The sequence below is a fragment of the Nestor notabilis genome, unplaced genomic scaffold (assembly GCF_000696875.1).
Source record: "Nestor notabilis isolate BGI_N333 unplaced genomic scaffold, ASM69687v1 scaffold10273, whole genome shotgun sequence".
Lineage (NCBI taxonomy): Eukaryota > Metazoa > Chordata > Aves > Psittaciformes > Psittacidae > Nestor > Nestor notabilis.
The window spans coordinates 13,704-26,838 of NW_009923299.1; the positions used below are offsets into that span (position 1 = coordinate 13,704).

Below are 13,135 nucleotides of genomic sequence, written 5' to 3' on the forward strand. Positions count from 1 at the left end.
CAATTGCGTGTTTATGATTTTGTAGTATGTGATGTCATGAGGGTGTTGGCTTTCAGGAATTTCACTACTGAGGAAGCAGTTTGAAATGCAGGCAGAATCTTAAAGACCTTCAAATATCACTTGGTTTCTTTTTAGTTAGCTTTGAACAGATGTACAGATGGATACAAACACACGTATTTTTTTGGTAAGGAATTAACATATGGAATACAGAAGTGATTTAAGTGGATACATGACCTGAAGGCAATGTCAAGTCAGTCTGGATTTTCAAACTCTCTTCCTCTACCGGGATATCCATTCTACCAGGTGTCATGCAGGTATATGGTGTTTTAAGTTTTATCTTTTAGTGCACTTGCATACAGAGCTGCAGCATGATGCTTGTGTTAACAGATTTTTTGTTTCCATTTCCTTGTTCTCTGAAAAAAATTATGAAATCAGCGAATTTAGAAGCTGAAAAACATAAATACAGTTTTAGAATGCTTTGTGCCTGACTTTATAGTTAGGTTTGCATTTATTTAAAGCAAATATCTTTATTTCTAAATATACTAAATATATTGAGATTTTTTCCAACTGGAAAAATCAAAGTGTAACCCTGGAGATTTTTAAAGTGAGTTATGTATTCAGATATATTCAGTTATTAGGAACCAGGTATCTACAGTGCTGGGAAGTGGAAATTATACAGGTTTCTAGAAACATGACTAAGTTTTATGTCTTTTCATGCAGAATTGCATAAGGCAAATAAACAAGAGTACTTACTGTCATGCTTTTAAGATAATTTGTAAAAAATGTGCATGTGTGGAAAGGTGATAAATGTTAGCATTGTGATAAAGCTTAATCATACAAGCTTCTCATTGTTTTGTCCTTTAGACTCAACAGTCCAGTTTTATTAAAAATCCTTCCTTCTGAGAGTGCTGTGTAACAGTTTTCTAGTGAATGGGTTGGATTCTAACCATGAAATTACTGTTCCTGTTGTGGAAGACTGTAATATTGCGTAATAATTAGATGAAATGCATTACAAAATTCTTTGGCTGAAAGATCTCAGGTTTCTGGCACACCTTAATAAAGGAATGTAATCTCTGTTTATTGTGTCTAAAGCTGAAGTCCCTGCCTCTCATGCTGCAACAATAACAGAGGGAGGGGAACATTGGAGTTGGAACAGGAGTTTTGTGATATTACTCATGTTCCTGTAACACGTTTGATGGGTAGGATAACAGAGTAAGTTGTTAATTAACACTTTCATATCCAGAGAACAAATCTGACAAATAATGTTTGTAAACTCCAGCACACACAGTGGTATGGGTTAGTTTTGTAAGGCTGCAGCGATAGTCATTTGTGAATAGAAACACAAATGGTTCTGCAGGGTTCCTTTAACCACTTTTCTGTGTGTTTCTTGAAAGAAATTCCTGCACTTATTTGCATATTTGTATATCTGTAGCACTACCAGGCTATCTGGTCAAAGGTACCATAGGGTTATAGAAACCAGAGTTAACCATTTAGAGGTCAATCACAGTGATTGCTCATGGTTGTTGTCCTTTGGCCTAACTTTGGAGGATGCTGACGTCTAGTAGCCTTTCTTTTTTCTGTCCTTTTTTTTTTTGGTGATAATCGGCATGAATAAGCTGGCAATTTAAGACAGCAGAAATTCAGTAAAAAGCAGCTGATGTAAAAGCCTTTTCAAAAGTATGTTAGATGCTTAGTCAAACACACACCTTTCCACTCATATTCCTTAAGACCAAAATGACCAGAGCCTGCCACCCAACTCCCTGGTTTGCGCAGTGGCCTTCTGGACAGAAGGAAGGTCTCATGAGTGAGTGCCAAATCCTCACATTTCTGTTGTGAAAAGAGATAGATTGAAGTTTCTGAACTCTTGGATCCTTGTTGTTAAACTGCATTTTGTGTTTTAATCCTCTCCTTTCCATATGTTACATGTTTTGAAGTAGTTATTCTGCATTTCAATGAAGCCTGTGTTTAATAATTTTCAGATAAGATAATGAGTTTCTGTGATACAGAACTGAGAGTATTAAATTGTGTGTTATGTATGTAGAATTTGGTAGATGACTTTTCTTCACTAGGTCATCCTGACTTTGCAACTTTGTTCCCGTTCTGGTACCTTTAAAGAGAAATTTTTTACTTTGTGTACAACTATTGATAACTTGACAGCTCCAGCTGTGTAAATTTAGCAAAAAAAAATTTCAGAGCTCATCTTCAGTGCAGAATTTTCTTTCAGAATTGTAACATATGTCAGTTTCTGTCTGGGTAGTAACATAGTTTACAGAGGCAGAACTGAATTAGAAGTTTTATTTCACTCTACTTGTCATATTCTGGTGATTGATTATTTTTGAGTGAAATAAGTAGGCAGTGAGACTACTGTTTATCATAATTGGTTTATGATCTCTATGGAATGCAAAGCAAAGTTTGTATGTTGGCAGAGACATTAATGTGGCTTGTAACTAGGATGGCATAAAGGTCTTGAACAGAGTTCTGGAAAAGGTCTTTCTTCAGGAAACTTTGCCTTTTGTGTAGATAAGATGAATTTTCTAGAGATCAGAATTATCATTGAAACTGTGTGGTGTTTGGAGTGGATTGTATTTTCTTGTATGCACAAGGAGTGAGAGGTTTGGTATGATATTTTTATGGAAATGTAGTAGGAAGTATTGATGATAGCCTGTTCTGGAGGCGTGTGCAGTGTCTTGTTCATTTCTGGCTTTCTAAAGATTGCTGGGGACATTGTTTATACTTTTATCTTGGAGATGACCAAGAGACAGTCTCCAAAACTAGGTCACTCAAGGTGGCATGGTCACTTGGCTGGCTGTGAATTATGGAATTGCATAAATCAGGAGTTTTGTCTGGGGACCGTGAACCATATTGTAACTCATTCTTGGTGTCCATGCGGTGCAGAATCGGAGTGTCGTGGGAGGTTTTCCATATTTGGACAAAATTTACAAATCAAGAGAATTTATGTTGCTATAGATAACTTTTTTGTTGTTTCTTTCATGGCACAACATAGGAGATCTTATCTAGATATTGGTTGTAGAAAATACTCCATGTGATTGAAAAACACTTCCTTAAGTAATTTATCATCTTTGATTTTTACAGATTTGGTTTTTGACATAGAAGTTGAAAGAAAATATTACCATCTATGGTTCCTGTAGCAGCAAATGTAAAGTTAGTGTTAGCGGTTAAACCTTTAATGGTAGACAAAGCATGCAAGTAAGCCTGTTGTGTGCCATCTTACAGAGGCTAGAATGGAATTAGCCAGGTAGCTTGCATCTTTTCACCTGCTTAATGTTGTAATGTTACTTTTCCTTCATATATCATGTAGTGTAGAAGGAAGTCTGTTCACAAGTCTTTGAAAATATTGCTTATAATGCTTTGATTTTCATAAGCTCGGTAGAGATTAAGAACAAAGGTGCTCATGTCTTTTTCCCAGTTACCCTGGTATGGCAAACCACTTTTTTTCTAAGAATGTTTGCTATTTCTCACTGCTTTATTTTGCTAGAGGGAGATGGTAGCCTTATGAATTTTCCTTTGGCAAAGAGAAAATGAAGAGATCTAGTGTCCTAGTCATGTTTGACAAGAGAAGCCAGAGCTTTCAGCTCCACTGGGATATTAGCAGATTGTAGCCATTTTAGCAAATGGTTATTGCTTTTGTTTGCCTCAAAAACACAATTCAAACCCATTTTTAAGTAGGAGGACTTTTTTTTGAGTGGGAGGAATTACACCTCTTTCCTCACATGGAAACATGAGAGAATGCAAACCCCAACCCTGTCTCAGCTACAGAGCAATTGCTGGTGTTTCTGTAATGTAGATGGAGTTCTGCTGGTGGGCTGTAGTACTCTGCATAAGCTGATTCCTCTTTAGGAAGAATCATATTGTTTCTGACACAGATGAATAGGAGCCCGGACATGGGCATTCTGCATAGCTGAGAGATCTGATAATTTTCAGTAGTTACATTCAAAGCAGAAAAACAGTGTTTAGGGTCTGTCAGGGCTGTCATAGCCCTTTGGCCTAACCAGTGCCAGAACCTCCTACAGCCCTATATAATACTGGAATTTCATCTTCTAGGGGTGTTGATGGAAACCATGTTCACAACAAAAGGCTGCGGTTGAGATCAAGACTCCCTTGGAATCATCGTGCATGCTATTACACTTTCTGTCTGCTAAAAAAAAAAAGGGTAAAAAAAAAAGCTGTCCACTGGCGGAGAGTGAAAAACTTGTAATATTGTGAATTCAAGATGAGTCAGTTGCATATGTGCAGTTGATTCCAAATGCAGTAATGCATATCACATCCAGTCCCAGCAGTAGTATAAATAAGCTATTGTAATTGAAACTAAACGACAACCTGTGTTTGGAGAGAGCAAGTCTTTTGAAGTGAAACGATTACTGAGTTTTTCTTTGTAGCATAATCTGACAAGTTCAGTTAAATGAAAATCTAGAAATAATGAGAACAGGCAAATAGCAATCAAGAATAACAAAACCCATACTAAAATATTTGCTTGTTTGGTAGTGTTAACCGAAGTCCTGCGTAACTATATAGTATTGCTGTTCTGAGTACTCAGCAGTAGGCATGTGTATGGCAGGAACTTAGAGTTGGATTTTTCTTGGAATAACTAAATCAGTTGAACAGAACTTCCTGTATATTTTGTTCTTTGTTGGCTAAGAGCTGTTCCTTTTCTCCCCTAGGGAGGAGAAAGAGTAGGACAGAGTTTTTGACAAAATTGGCAAAATATATGCAAGAACTTGGTGTGCTAAATTCGAGCTGGCCCATAGAATTCGATTTTTATATATGCCGACAATAAAATATAACTTTCATATTGAGAAAGGGAGATCAGTCGCTGCTTCTTAGATGGATAATTCCTGTTTCAGGACTTGGGAAGAACTAGTGAAGATAGCTGGAGCTGCTGTCACTAGCTCCTTTATGCCTAAAAAGGAATATATTAAATTCAGATTTAAGTAAGAGAAGAAATGATTTTATCCTCTGCAATGTTTAAAATGTGGGCAGGCTATTTTTATATTAAAATGATTTAAACATGATATAATTACTTTACAGGCAAATGTAAAGTTTGCTTTTAAGCACAAAACATTTTTTCTTTCTTTTTTCTTTTTTCTTTTTCTTTTTTTTTTTTTTCCCCCCAAGGGGCCTCATGATTAGAATGTCAGCAGTTATTTGGGCTTGACAGAACAAACAACACATTAAAAAGCTTCCCATAATAAAAAGCAACTCATTAAGCAAGATTGAACTTGAAAAAAGAGTTTTGCTTGCAGGGAATAAATCTTAAGTACAGGCTGCTCTCTGAGAAGACAAAATGATAGAAAAACTGTTAAAGATGAGGCAGGTCACAAGATCACCATCTCTAAATTTTATCCAGAAGACACAAGCACAAAACTGTGAGTGAGAAATGTTGATTAAGGTGTGGGCTGGTTTTGCAGTTCCCTCCCAATTTTCCCTAGTTGCTTCTTTGGAAGAGTGGAGCTGGGTAAGAAGGCTTTTCTTCAACATGCCTCTGGTATGGGAAGTCTCTTCTCTCTTCCTTATTGCCTGCCTCTCACCTTGCCCCCAGTACCCCTTTTTGCCTCATTCTGTTTGCTTTTCCCTCCCCCCCCCCTTTTTTTTTTAATCTCCCTTGTTTTGTCATATCAGAACTGGAAATGGAAAGCCTCAGTGCTGCGCAAGTGATCGGTAGATCAACACAATCCCACACGTGGCTCCCTTATGATCTGCAGGGCCAGCTGTGAAATTGCACGTTTGTTGATGCTGTCCCAGTGTTAAACTGAGCCCTCGTGAAACTGTTGGCAGGGGTATGTTCCTCCTTTCACCTGTGCTGAGTTAAGTTGGGTATTCCCTTTCTTTAGGCATATGTGTCACTTCTGGCTTGCTTAACGCAGGATACCTTCTGGCTCCTGAAGTCTGTTTCCATATTACCAGCGCCGCTCAGGTTATGCTTGCTGGTAAGGGTGTAATCAGATGAATGTGTGGCAGATTGCAACAATTCATTATAAATCATTCTGTCATAAAAGAGGAAACTCTGAGGGAAAATGTGAACATTATGATAATGTTATCTATTAAGTGTCCTTAAAAGGAGACAAAAGTATAAACTGCACATGGTGCGAAGCAGTAGCTCTGATGTGGATTACTTTTCTCAGGAATTCTGACTGAAACTTTGAATATTTTTTTGTTTGTTTTGTGATATCTGGTATTTCAGGCTCTTACACACAGAAGTTTGATTGTAGTTCTTCTGATGACATTGATATTTGGCCAGCAGAACCAGTTACAACAAGTTCTGCATTACTTTTTGCTTAACAGCTATTTTCTACCATACTCTTCATTATTAAAAAAGAAAAACGTCTAGTGTAACTAGAGATGCAGATGTAAAATCTTTTGCATTTTCATTATTTTGAGGATTTCAGAGTGGAAGAGCAGTTTGTTTATTTTTAGAACATTGTGCATTATTTCTGTTGTTTTAGAGGAATTCGTGCATGCGTGTGTTACGAAACAAAATTGTTCTGTTCGTATAAATACACACTGACTTGTTTTCCTGAATGATGATGGTTGTTCAGATTTCGTTCAGTTCTTCTTTCTGTTACCATTTCTGTCTCAGCACTTGACTAATCTACTTATGGAATTACAAGAATTCTTAGTTCAGTAGTGTGCTTCCCAAGATTTACACTGTAATTGCTCCTCTTAGAGTTGAACCTGCCTGGATACCTCTTGGATCCTTTTAAAATCCTTACAGGGATATGTCTGGAGGCTTTCTGAGATTTACTCTGTGTGTTTGGGGGTCCAGGTTATGCAGCAAATTGTGCATCCAAGAACCATCCTATAATGCTGAATCCAAAGAAGTGGTAAATGCTCCATTCCTGGCAGTGTTCAAGGCCAGGTTGGACAGACCATTGGGAGACATGGGTTTACTGTGAGGCATCCCTGCCCGTGGCAGGGGGGTTGAAACTAGATGATCTTAAGGTCCTTTCCAACCCAAACCATTCTGTGATTCTGTGATTCTTGATACGTTGGGTTTGAAAATAAATATGAAAACTAACTTTGTTTAACTAACTAACTCTTAGAAAAAGACCCTAGAGAGAAATACTGGTCTTTCTAGTATATGTAAAGGAAACATTGACTTGTGATAAATCCTGCAGTTTAAAGAATGGTCCTAGAAATGGTCCTGGTTTGCACAGCATTTAGTTGATAATATGAAAATGTAACCTGGGAATTTGTTACAATTTGGTTTGGAGAAAAATGTTGAAGTGCTGGCAGGAAACTTGAAAAACATAAATTTGCAAGTTTCTTCTTTATGCAAATTCAAAACTTATTAAATCAGAAATGAGGGCATTGCAGAAGCTTAAAAGTTATTTTGAGAACAATTAGCTATAGGAAAATTATAACCAATACAGTAATTTATGTTAAAATTTGACTAAGTGTCAGCTAATATTTGAATTGTAACAAATTGTTAAATACAGATAGTATCTATGCAAATAAGAAGTAGATTATATTTAGTCTCACTTTTTATGCTGTTACTTTGGCAGGTGTATGATTTATGACTTTGTTAATCCAGTTTCATGAGTCCTGCAATTCATTTGAAGGACATCTTCCAACAGAAAATGAACATAAATTTGAGCACTTAGTAAATGGATACTTATATATTCCATTTTTAGATTTTTTGTGCAGAAAATAGACTACTTCTTTCTCCCATGCTGAGGGAGACCCATCTTAAATTTGAGACACTTATTTGAAACAGACGGCCAGTGCTGTTGACGTATAAATGCCTCAGTACACTGCTGAGATGACTGCAATGCAGATAATGCTGATGGTGCTAGCCTTTTCAAAATTTACATCAGGTTTTCAGCTCCTGTAAGAAGTTTCATTTACTCATAACTTTAGATGAGGAATAATCATTTTCTGAAGACAAAACAGTTACAGTGGAGAAGATTGTAATGGCTGAGATGATGACCTGATGTGGGGAGGCTGTCAGGGCACTGCATAGCCACGCGGCTTCCCCAGCACATCTGCCTTCGATACAGCTTGCCCCAGGTGACAAATCTTATAGCATAGAGCACTTTCTCTGAAGTTAAGACCTGAGTCATTTTCAGACATTGTGGTGAGCTAGTCTCATTCCTTGGAAACTCTTGGATGTCGAGTTGTTATGTTTTGCTTGCTGTGATATTACTGATATTAGTTTTCCCTGTGAGTTTCTGCCTTCTCCTGAAGTGGGACAGTGTCTCTGCTGTTTTGTTTACTGTTCAAATTCCAACTGTGCCTTCACTTTGCTGCTCCTTTCCCTAAAATATTAAAGACCTGTCCCTTTTGCCTTAGGATTTACAGAGCCTCCTGTTGGAGGACTTGTATATCTGCAGAGTTATTGCAACTTCTTAGAGCTCTGTAGCACTTTCCCTCCTCTTCCTTATTCCCATGTAAGTAATCCACATTTTACCCACTTCTTTAACTACATCATCCATTTAAACAATCCGTTTCTTGGCTCTCCTGTTAAACTGCATCAAGTTCAAGCTTGTCTTTCTTGCTTTAAGACATGTCATTAGCTCTGTCCCCACTCTGGTTTTGAACTAGGTTGCTCCCTCTGTATAAGTCTACTCATACGTGCCTGTAGTAAAACTTACTTGTTTTACACTTGTCTGCTGTTGAGTAAGTGAGATTTCCAGATTTAAATTATATCCTGGTTTGCAGAATTTGTAACTCATGTAAAAGTAATTACTCACTGTTCTGACTGTCTTTGTCCTTCTCAGCCTGTTTTGGCTTTACTGATCTCTCTCCCCTCCTCCTGTCTCAGGTAAAAACTAGAGTATTTACGTTCTTTTTCCTACAGCCATTCTGCCTTTTCCATTGCTCTAGAAGTTGCCTGAAGTAAAGGACAAACTTGGAGCATTACCCATAATTGTGGAGTCTTTTAAATGTGCCTTTGTCTTGTGTTGGTGTGATGGAAGGGAAGGAGGGTTCCAGGTGATGTCAGAGATCCAGAAACGTTGTTCACAAGAGTTTCTCTGTTGTAATTGTTCACGCTAATGAAAAGTCATTATGTGTATATCTATTCGAGAAATGTACATGTATTGTCTTGCTGGTCAACTGGATTTTCATTAGAATTATTTTCAGGTGTGTCCACTAGGTATATCTGTTTTCTTGAGCTGTTCTGTGATGTCTGAAGAATGGTATCAAGTGTTGCTAGAGCTTTTGGATGGGGAAAGATATGATCAAGTTTTTTGTTAGGATTCTGGCTGTTCATGTGGAAACCTTACAGGCAGGTTTATTTTCTCCCTGTGCTGTCTTCCCAGAGATGAATAAAATGCAGAATATTTAGTACATGGCCTGTGTCAACTGGTAATACTAAAATCTCAGTTCACAATTCAGAATTGTTCCAATTGAGGAAAAGCAGCACATATCTATTAATGCCTACTAAGTCTTTTATGTTCCTTCACTGGCAGAATGTTTTTTCTGTTACGGATTTATTGCTGCTGTCTGCCAGATTAGCCTTATTTCCATGTGCTGAAAACATTAGGCAAATCTACAGTGGATTTGCTAATGTAGACTTTTCTATTGCTATGCACCATGGGCCTTGATTTCACTCCATTGAGCTTTCTCTCTATATTCTTTTCTGCCCACTCTCACCCTGCTGGGTCATGATTTGCTGTATTTCAGATGCTAAAAGCTTCTGAAAATAACCCCCCTCCCCCTTTCAGAACACAAGCTATTCTGAAAACCTCAGTTGCTTAAATGTCATAATTCTGCATGTTTAAAAACCTAAATTTTCTTAACAACTAAGCCATTGAATATTTGCACTTAGTAAGTTTTCACAGTCTACTTCGGTGATTTGAAAGAAACTTCTTATGTAGTTTACCAATATTAACATATATTAAAATACTCTTCTAAAATATTCTCTACTCTTTCTGGATTCAGCTTAAACTTGGATAGAACATGGTTTTCCGAAGGTCACAAGCATACTCCCATCATGTATTATATGTTGTTGTGTTTTGGGGGTTTTTTTGCCTTTTTTTTCTTTTGGGGGGTGGTGTTTTTTAGTTATGACTGTGAGGTTTTAGAAATTGGAAGCATTACAGATTCATAGCAAGTTGCAGAATTTATTCTTTCCTGCTCTGGTACTGGGTGGGTCGGGAACTGCAGTAAGTGTTTGGGCTTAGGTTTTTTGAAGCAATGCTGTTGCCTAATTAGTTCTGTTAAGCACTTGTGTCCACATGAATTAATTCCCTGATCTGTTATTTTTAAACTATTGCCTCTTCATTGATTGTTTTTGCAGTTATGAATATCCTCATGCTGTTTGTTTTTCTTGACAGTTTATTCAGCTTCCCATTGCATCGCATGTAGTAAGCATATTAAGCCCAGCCTGAACACCAGACAGAACTTTTTTTTGTGGAATGATCATTGTTAAGTGCACTGATTTGAAAATGTAGATCTGCAAGTGTTAGGACATGTGACTCAGATACAAGCAGTAAATGTCTATATACTTCATAGAAATCTGATGCAATATTGGCAACCTTCATTGGAACCCAGCTGGAGGCATTGTGCAAGCTTTTGTGGTTCAAGTAGAACCACATTCATTTAGAAATATAACTCAGATGATTGAATTATTGGCAACGTTCATTGGAACCCAGCTGGAGGCATTGTGCATTGTGCAAGCTTTTGTGGTTCAAGTAGAACCACATTCATTTAGAAATATAACTCAGATGATTGAATTTATTTTTTTCAAAGAAAGATTCCCTTTCTGGGCAGTGCAAAGAAAAACTGCTTTAGAGCAAATTCACAAACTCATATGGCATCAATCATCCTGTATGAATGTGCAGAAAGTAGTTTGAATGTGAGGGTTGCTTTTACTGGGCCATTCTGTCAGCCTTCTGATACATGACATCTTTAAAACCTGGAAGTCAGAGCTATGCAGACAATGATGGGTACTCAGTACTAAGGATATCCTTTTGAGCTTAAAACATTGTCATTAATTTCCAGTTGGCATCTGTTGCTTCCTTTCAGCTGTTGATACATTCTGGATTCAAAGTTGTCATGATGGAGCTCAGGTCATGATGCACTTGTTTGTGCATATTGCTGTGTTCTTGTAGGGAGAATTCTCATGTATACAGAATCATAGGACAGTTTGGGTTGGAAGTGACCTTAAGGTCATCTAGTTCCAATCCCCCTGCTGTGGGCAGGGACACCTTCCACTAGACCATGTTGCTCAAAGCCCCATCCAGTCTGGCCTTGAACACTGCCAGACATGGGGCAGCCACAGCTTCTCTGGGCAACCACACTCAGAGTCAAGTATGTCTAATCTAAATCTACCCTCTTTCAGTTTAAAACTGTTACTCCTTGTTCTATCATTGTACTCTCTCATAAAAAGTCCCTCTCCAGCTTTCTCGTAGATCCCCTTTAGGCACTGGAAGGCTGCTCTAAGGTCTCCCCTGAGCTCTCTCCAGGCTGAACAAGTTTTCTTGAAGTTTTCTTTGGTGATAAAGGGCAGAAAGCAGAAACAGGAGATGTCTCTAGGATAGAAGTGACTTTGCAATCTTTGTATCAGACAATGCATGGACTTCAATGAATATTTTCACAAAAATCCCACCATAATTCTGTTACCTTAGTCAGATGTGATTGATGATTTGGTTTTTGCCTGAACAGGCATCCTCTTTCACTCTTCTGGAAAAATGCTGACAAAGTAGTGAGAGCAGAAGCAGTAACTCAAATGATATTTCAAGAAGAAATTAAGGTTGTTTCCCTGCATCCGGAATCTCTCTGTCATCATGCTTCCCATCCAATTTGCTCTTCTGCTGTTATTCTTAGCTGTAATCTGGGTTTCTTGGGTTTTTGTTTAAATGAAAATGGTAATAATTTAGTTTTATTTTTGTTACATGTAACATTTATTTTGTGAAGTACCAATGCTGTGCAGGTATGTTCCAGAGTATGTGTACTTTGTTGCTGCCTGTTTGCATCACTGAGTTTTGGTGCTAGCATGTGAAATTACATGGGAATCTAAATTTACAGTAAATGTATGGAGTCACTGAATTATCTCTAGGAACTCTCTTACTGAGAGTATCTTCAGATTAATCCCTTGAGGATTTCTTTTGTTGCTTGATTAGTGAAGAGCAACAGATTTTGAACTGTAATTTACTGTGAATGTACAGCCAAAAGGACTTCCATATGAGAAACAACATGTTTGAATATGCTAATTTTGTGTTGTAAACAAGTGAAGAACTTTTTCTCTAAATATTAGAAGTACTAAGTACAACACAAAATGGACATTCTTCTATTTGCTACTTGGAAAGAGGCGGTTAGAATTTTAACTTGAAACTTGCTTTCCCTAAACTTATAACACATGCTGAAATTTTTCATCTCTAATATTTGTATTTTGCTCTTAATATGCTACCTTGTCTTGTACAACATGTATCCCCATGTTTGGGAATTTGGAAGTTCTTTGTGTTTATGATTTTTCAGGAACATGAGTTAATGATTGAAATAATTTCAGTAGCTGTTGGGCTAGAAACAGTTGGATTAATATGATTAATATTGCTGGTATCTGGAAGCTATTGTTTCTGAGTCACTTCTCCCTTCTGCAAGTAAAACTAGTGTTTTTCTTTCTGATCCAATAGAAATTAAATGCTTTTATGTATAGTACAAGTTGTAGCATAAGTTAGAATTACTGGCTTTTATTTAAATTTACTTTTAGTTTAATATTATGAGTTCATGTTAATAGTTGATACTGGCTTCCATCACTTCATAATTTTATCAATAAACTTTAAAATATAAAGAATCCAACATGAAAGTGTTGCAGAGCACAAATGTAATTAGATATTGCTAATAGATGAGGTCAGTTTCCCAGAACAAAGGAAAACCAAAGATCCAGTAATGGAATCTTTCTTCTTATCCCTTGTATGTATTATGTATATGGTATGTGATTAAGGTTGAAGACAAAGTGCTAAAGATAGGGAGCAAACTGTTTAGAATGATTTAAGCTAACAATTACATAGTCAGCAGGGTGAAAGTTTATTCCTTTATTTTAGATATGACTTTCAGGCGTGCTTCATTTTTAGTTAATTAAAGGTATAGTAAATCTCCATGGAGCTGGGATTATTTCTTTCTCACCTGACTTGTAATACTGATTAAGATTTAAATAACGTAGAAACAAATTTTA

The 13,135-nt window shown here is 37.1% G+C and overlaps 1 protein-coding gene across 1 annotated transcript in view; it reads left to right on the top strand.

The window, feature by feature from the left end:
• Positions 1-243: 243 nt before the first annotated feature.
• The window catches only part of PLEKHA7 (pleckstrin homology domain containing, family A member 7), a 95,427-nt gene continuing 82,535 nt past the window's right edge, over positions 244-13,135 (top strand). Inside the window, exon 1 of the mRNA XM_010012071.1 lies at positions 244-314. Coding sequence (XP_010010373.1) covers positions 244-314 — 71 coding nt within the window. The remainder of the gene's footprint in view (positions 315-13,135) is intronic.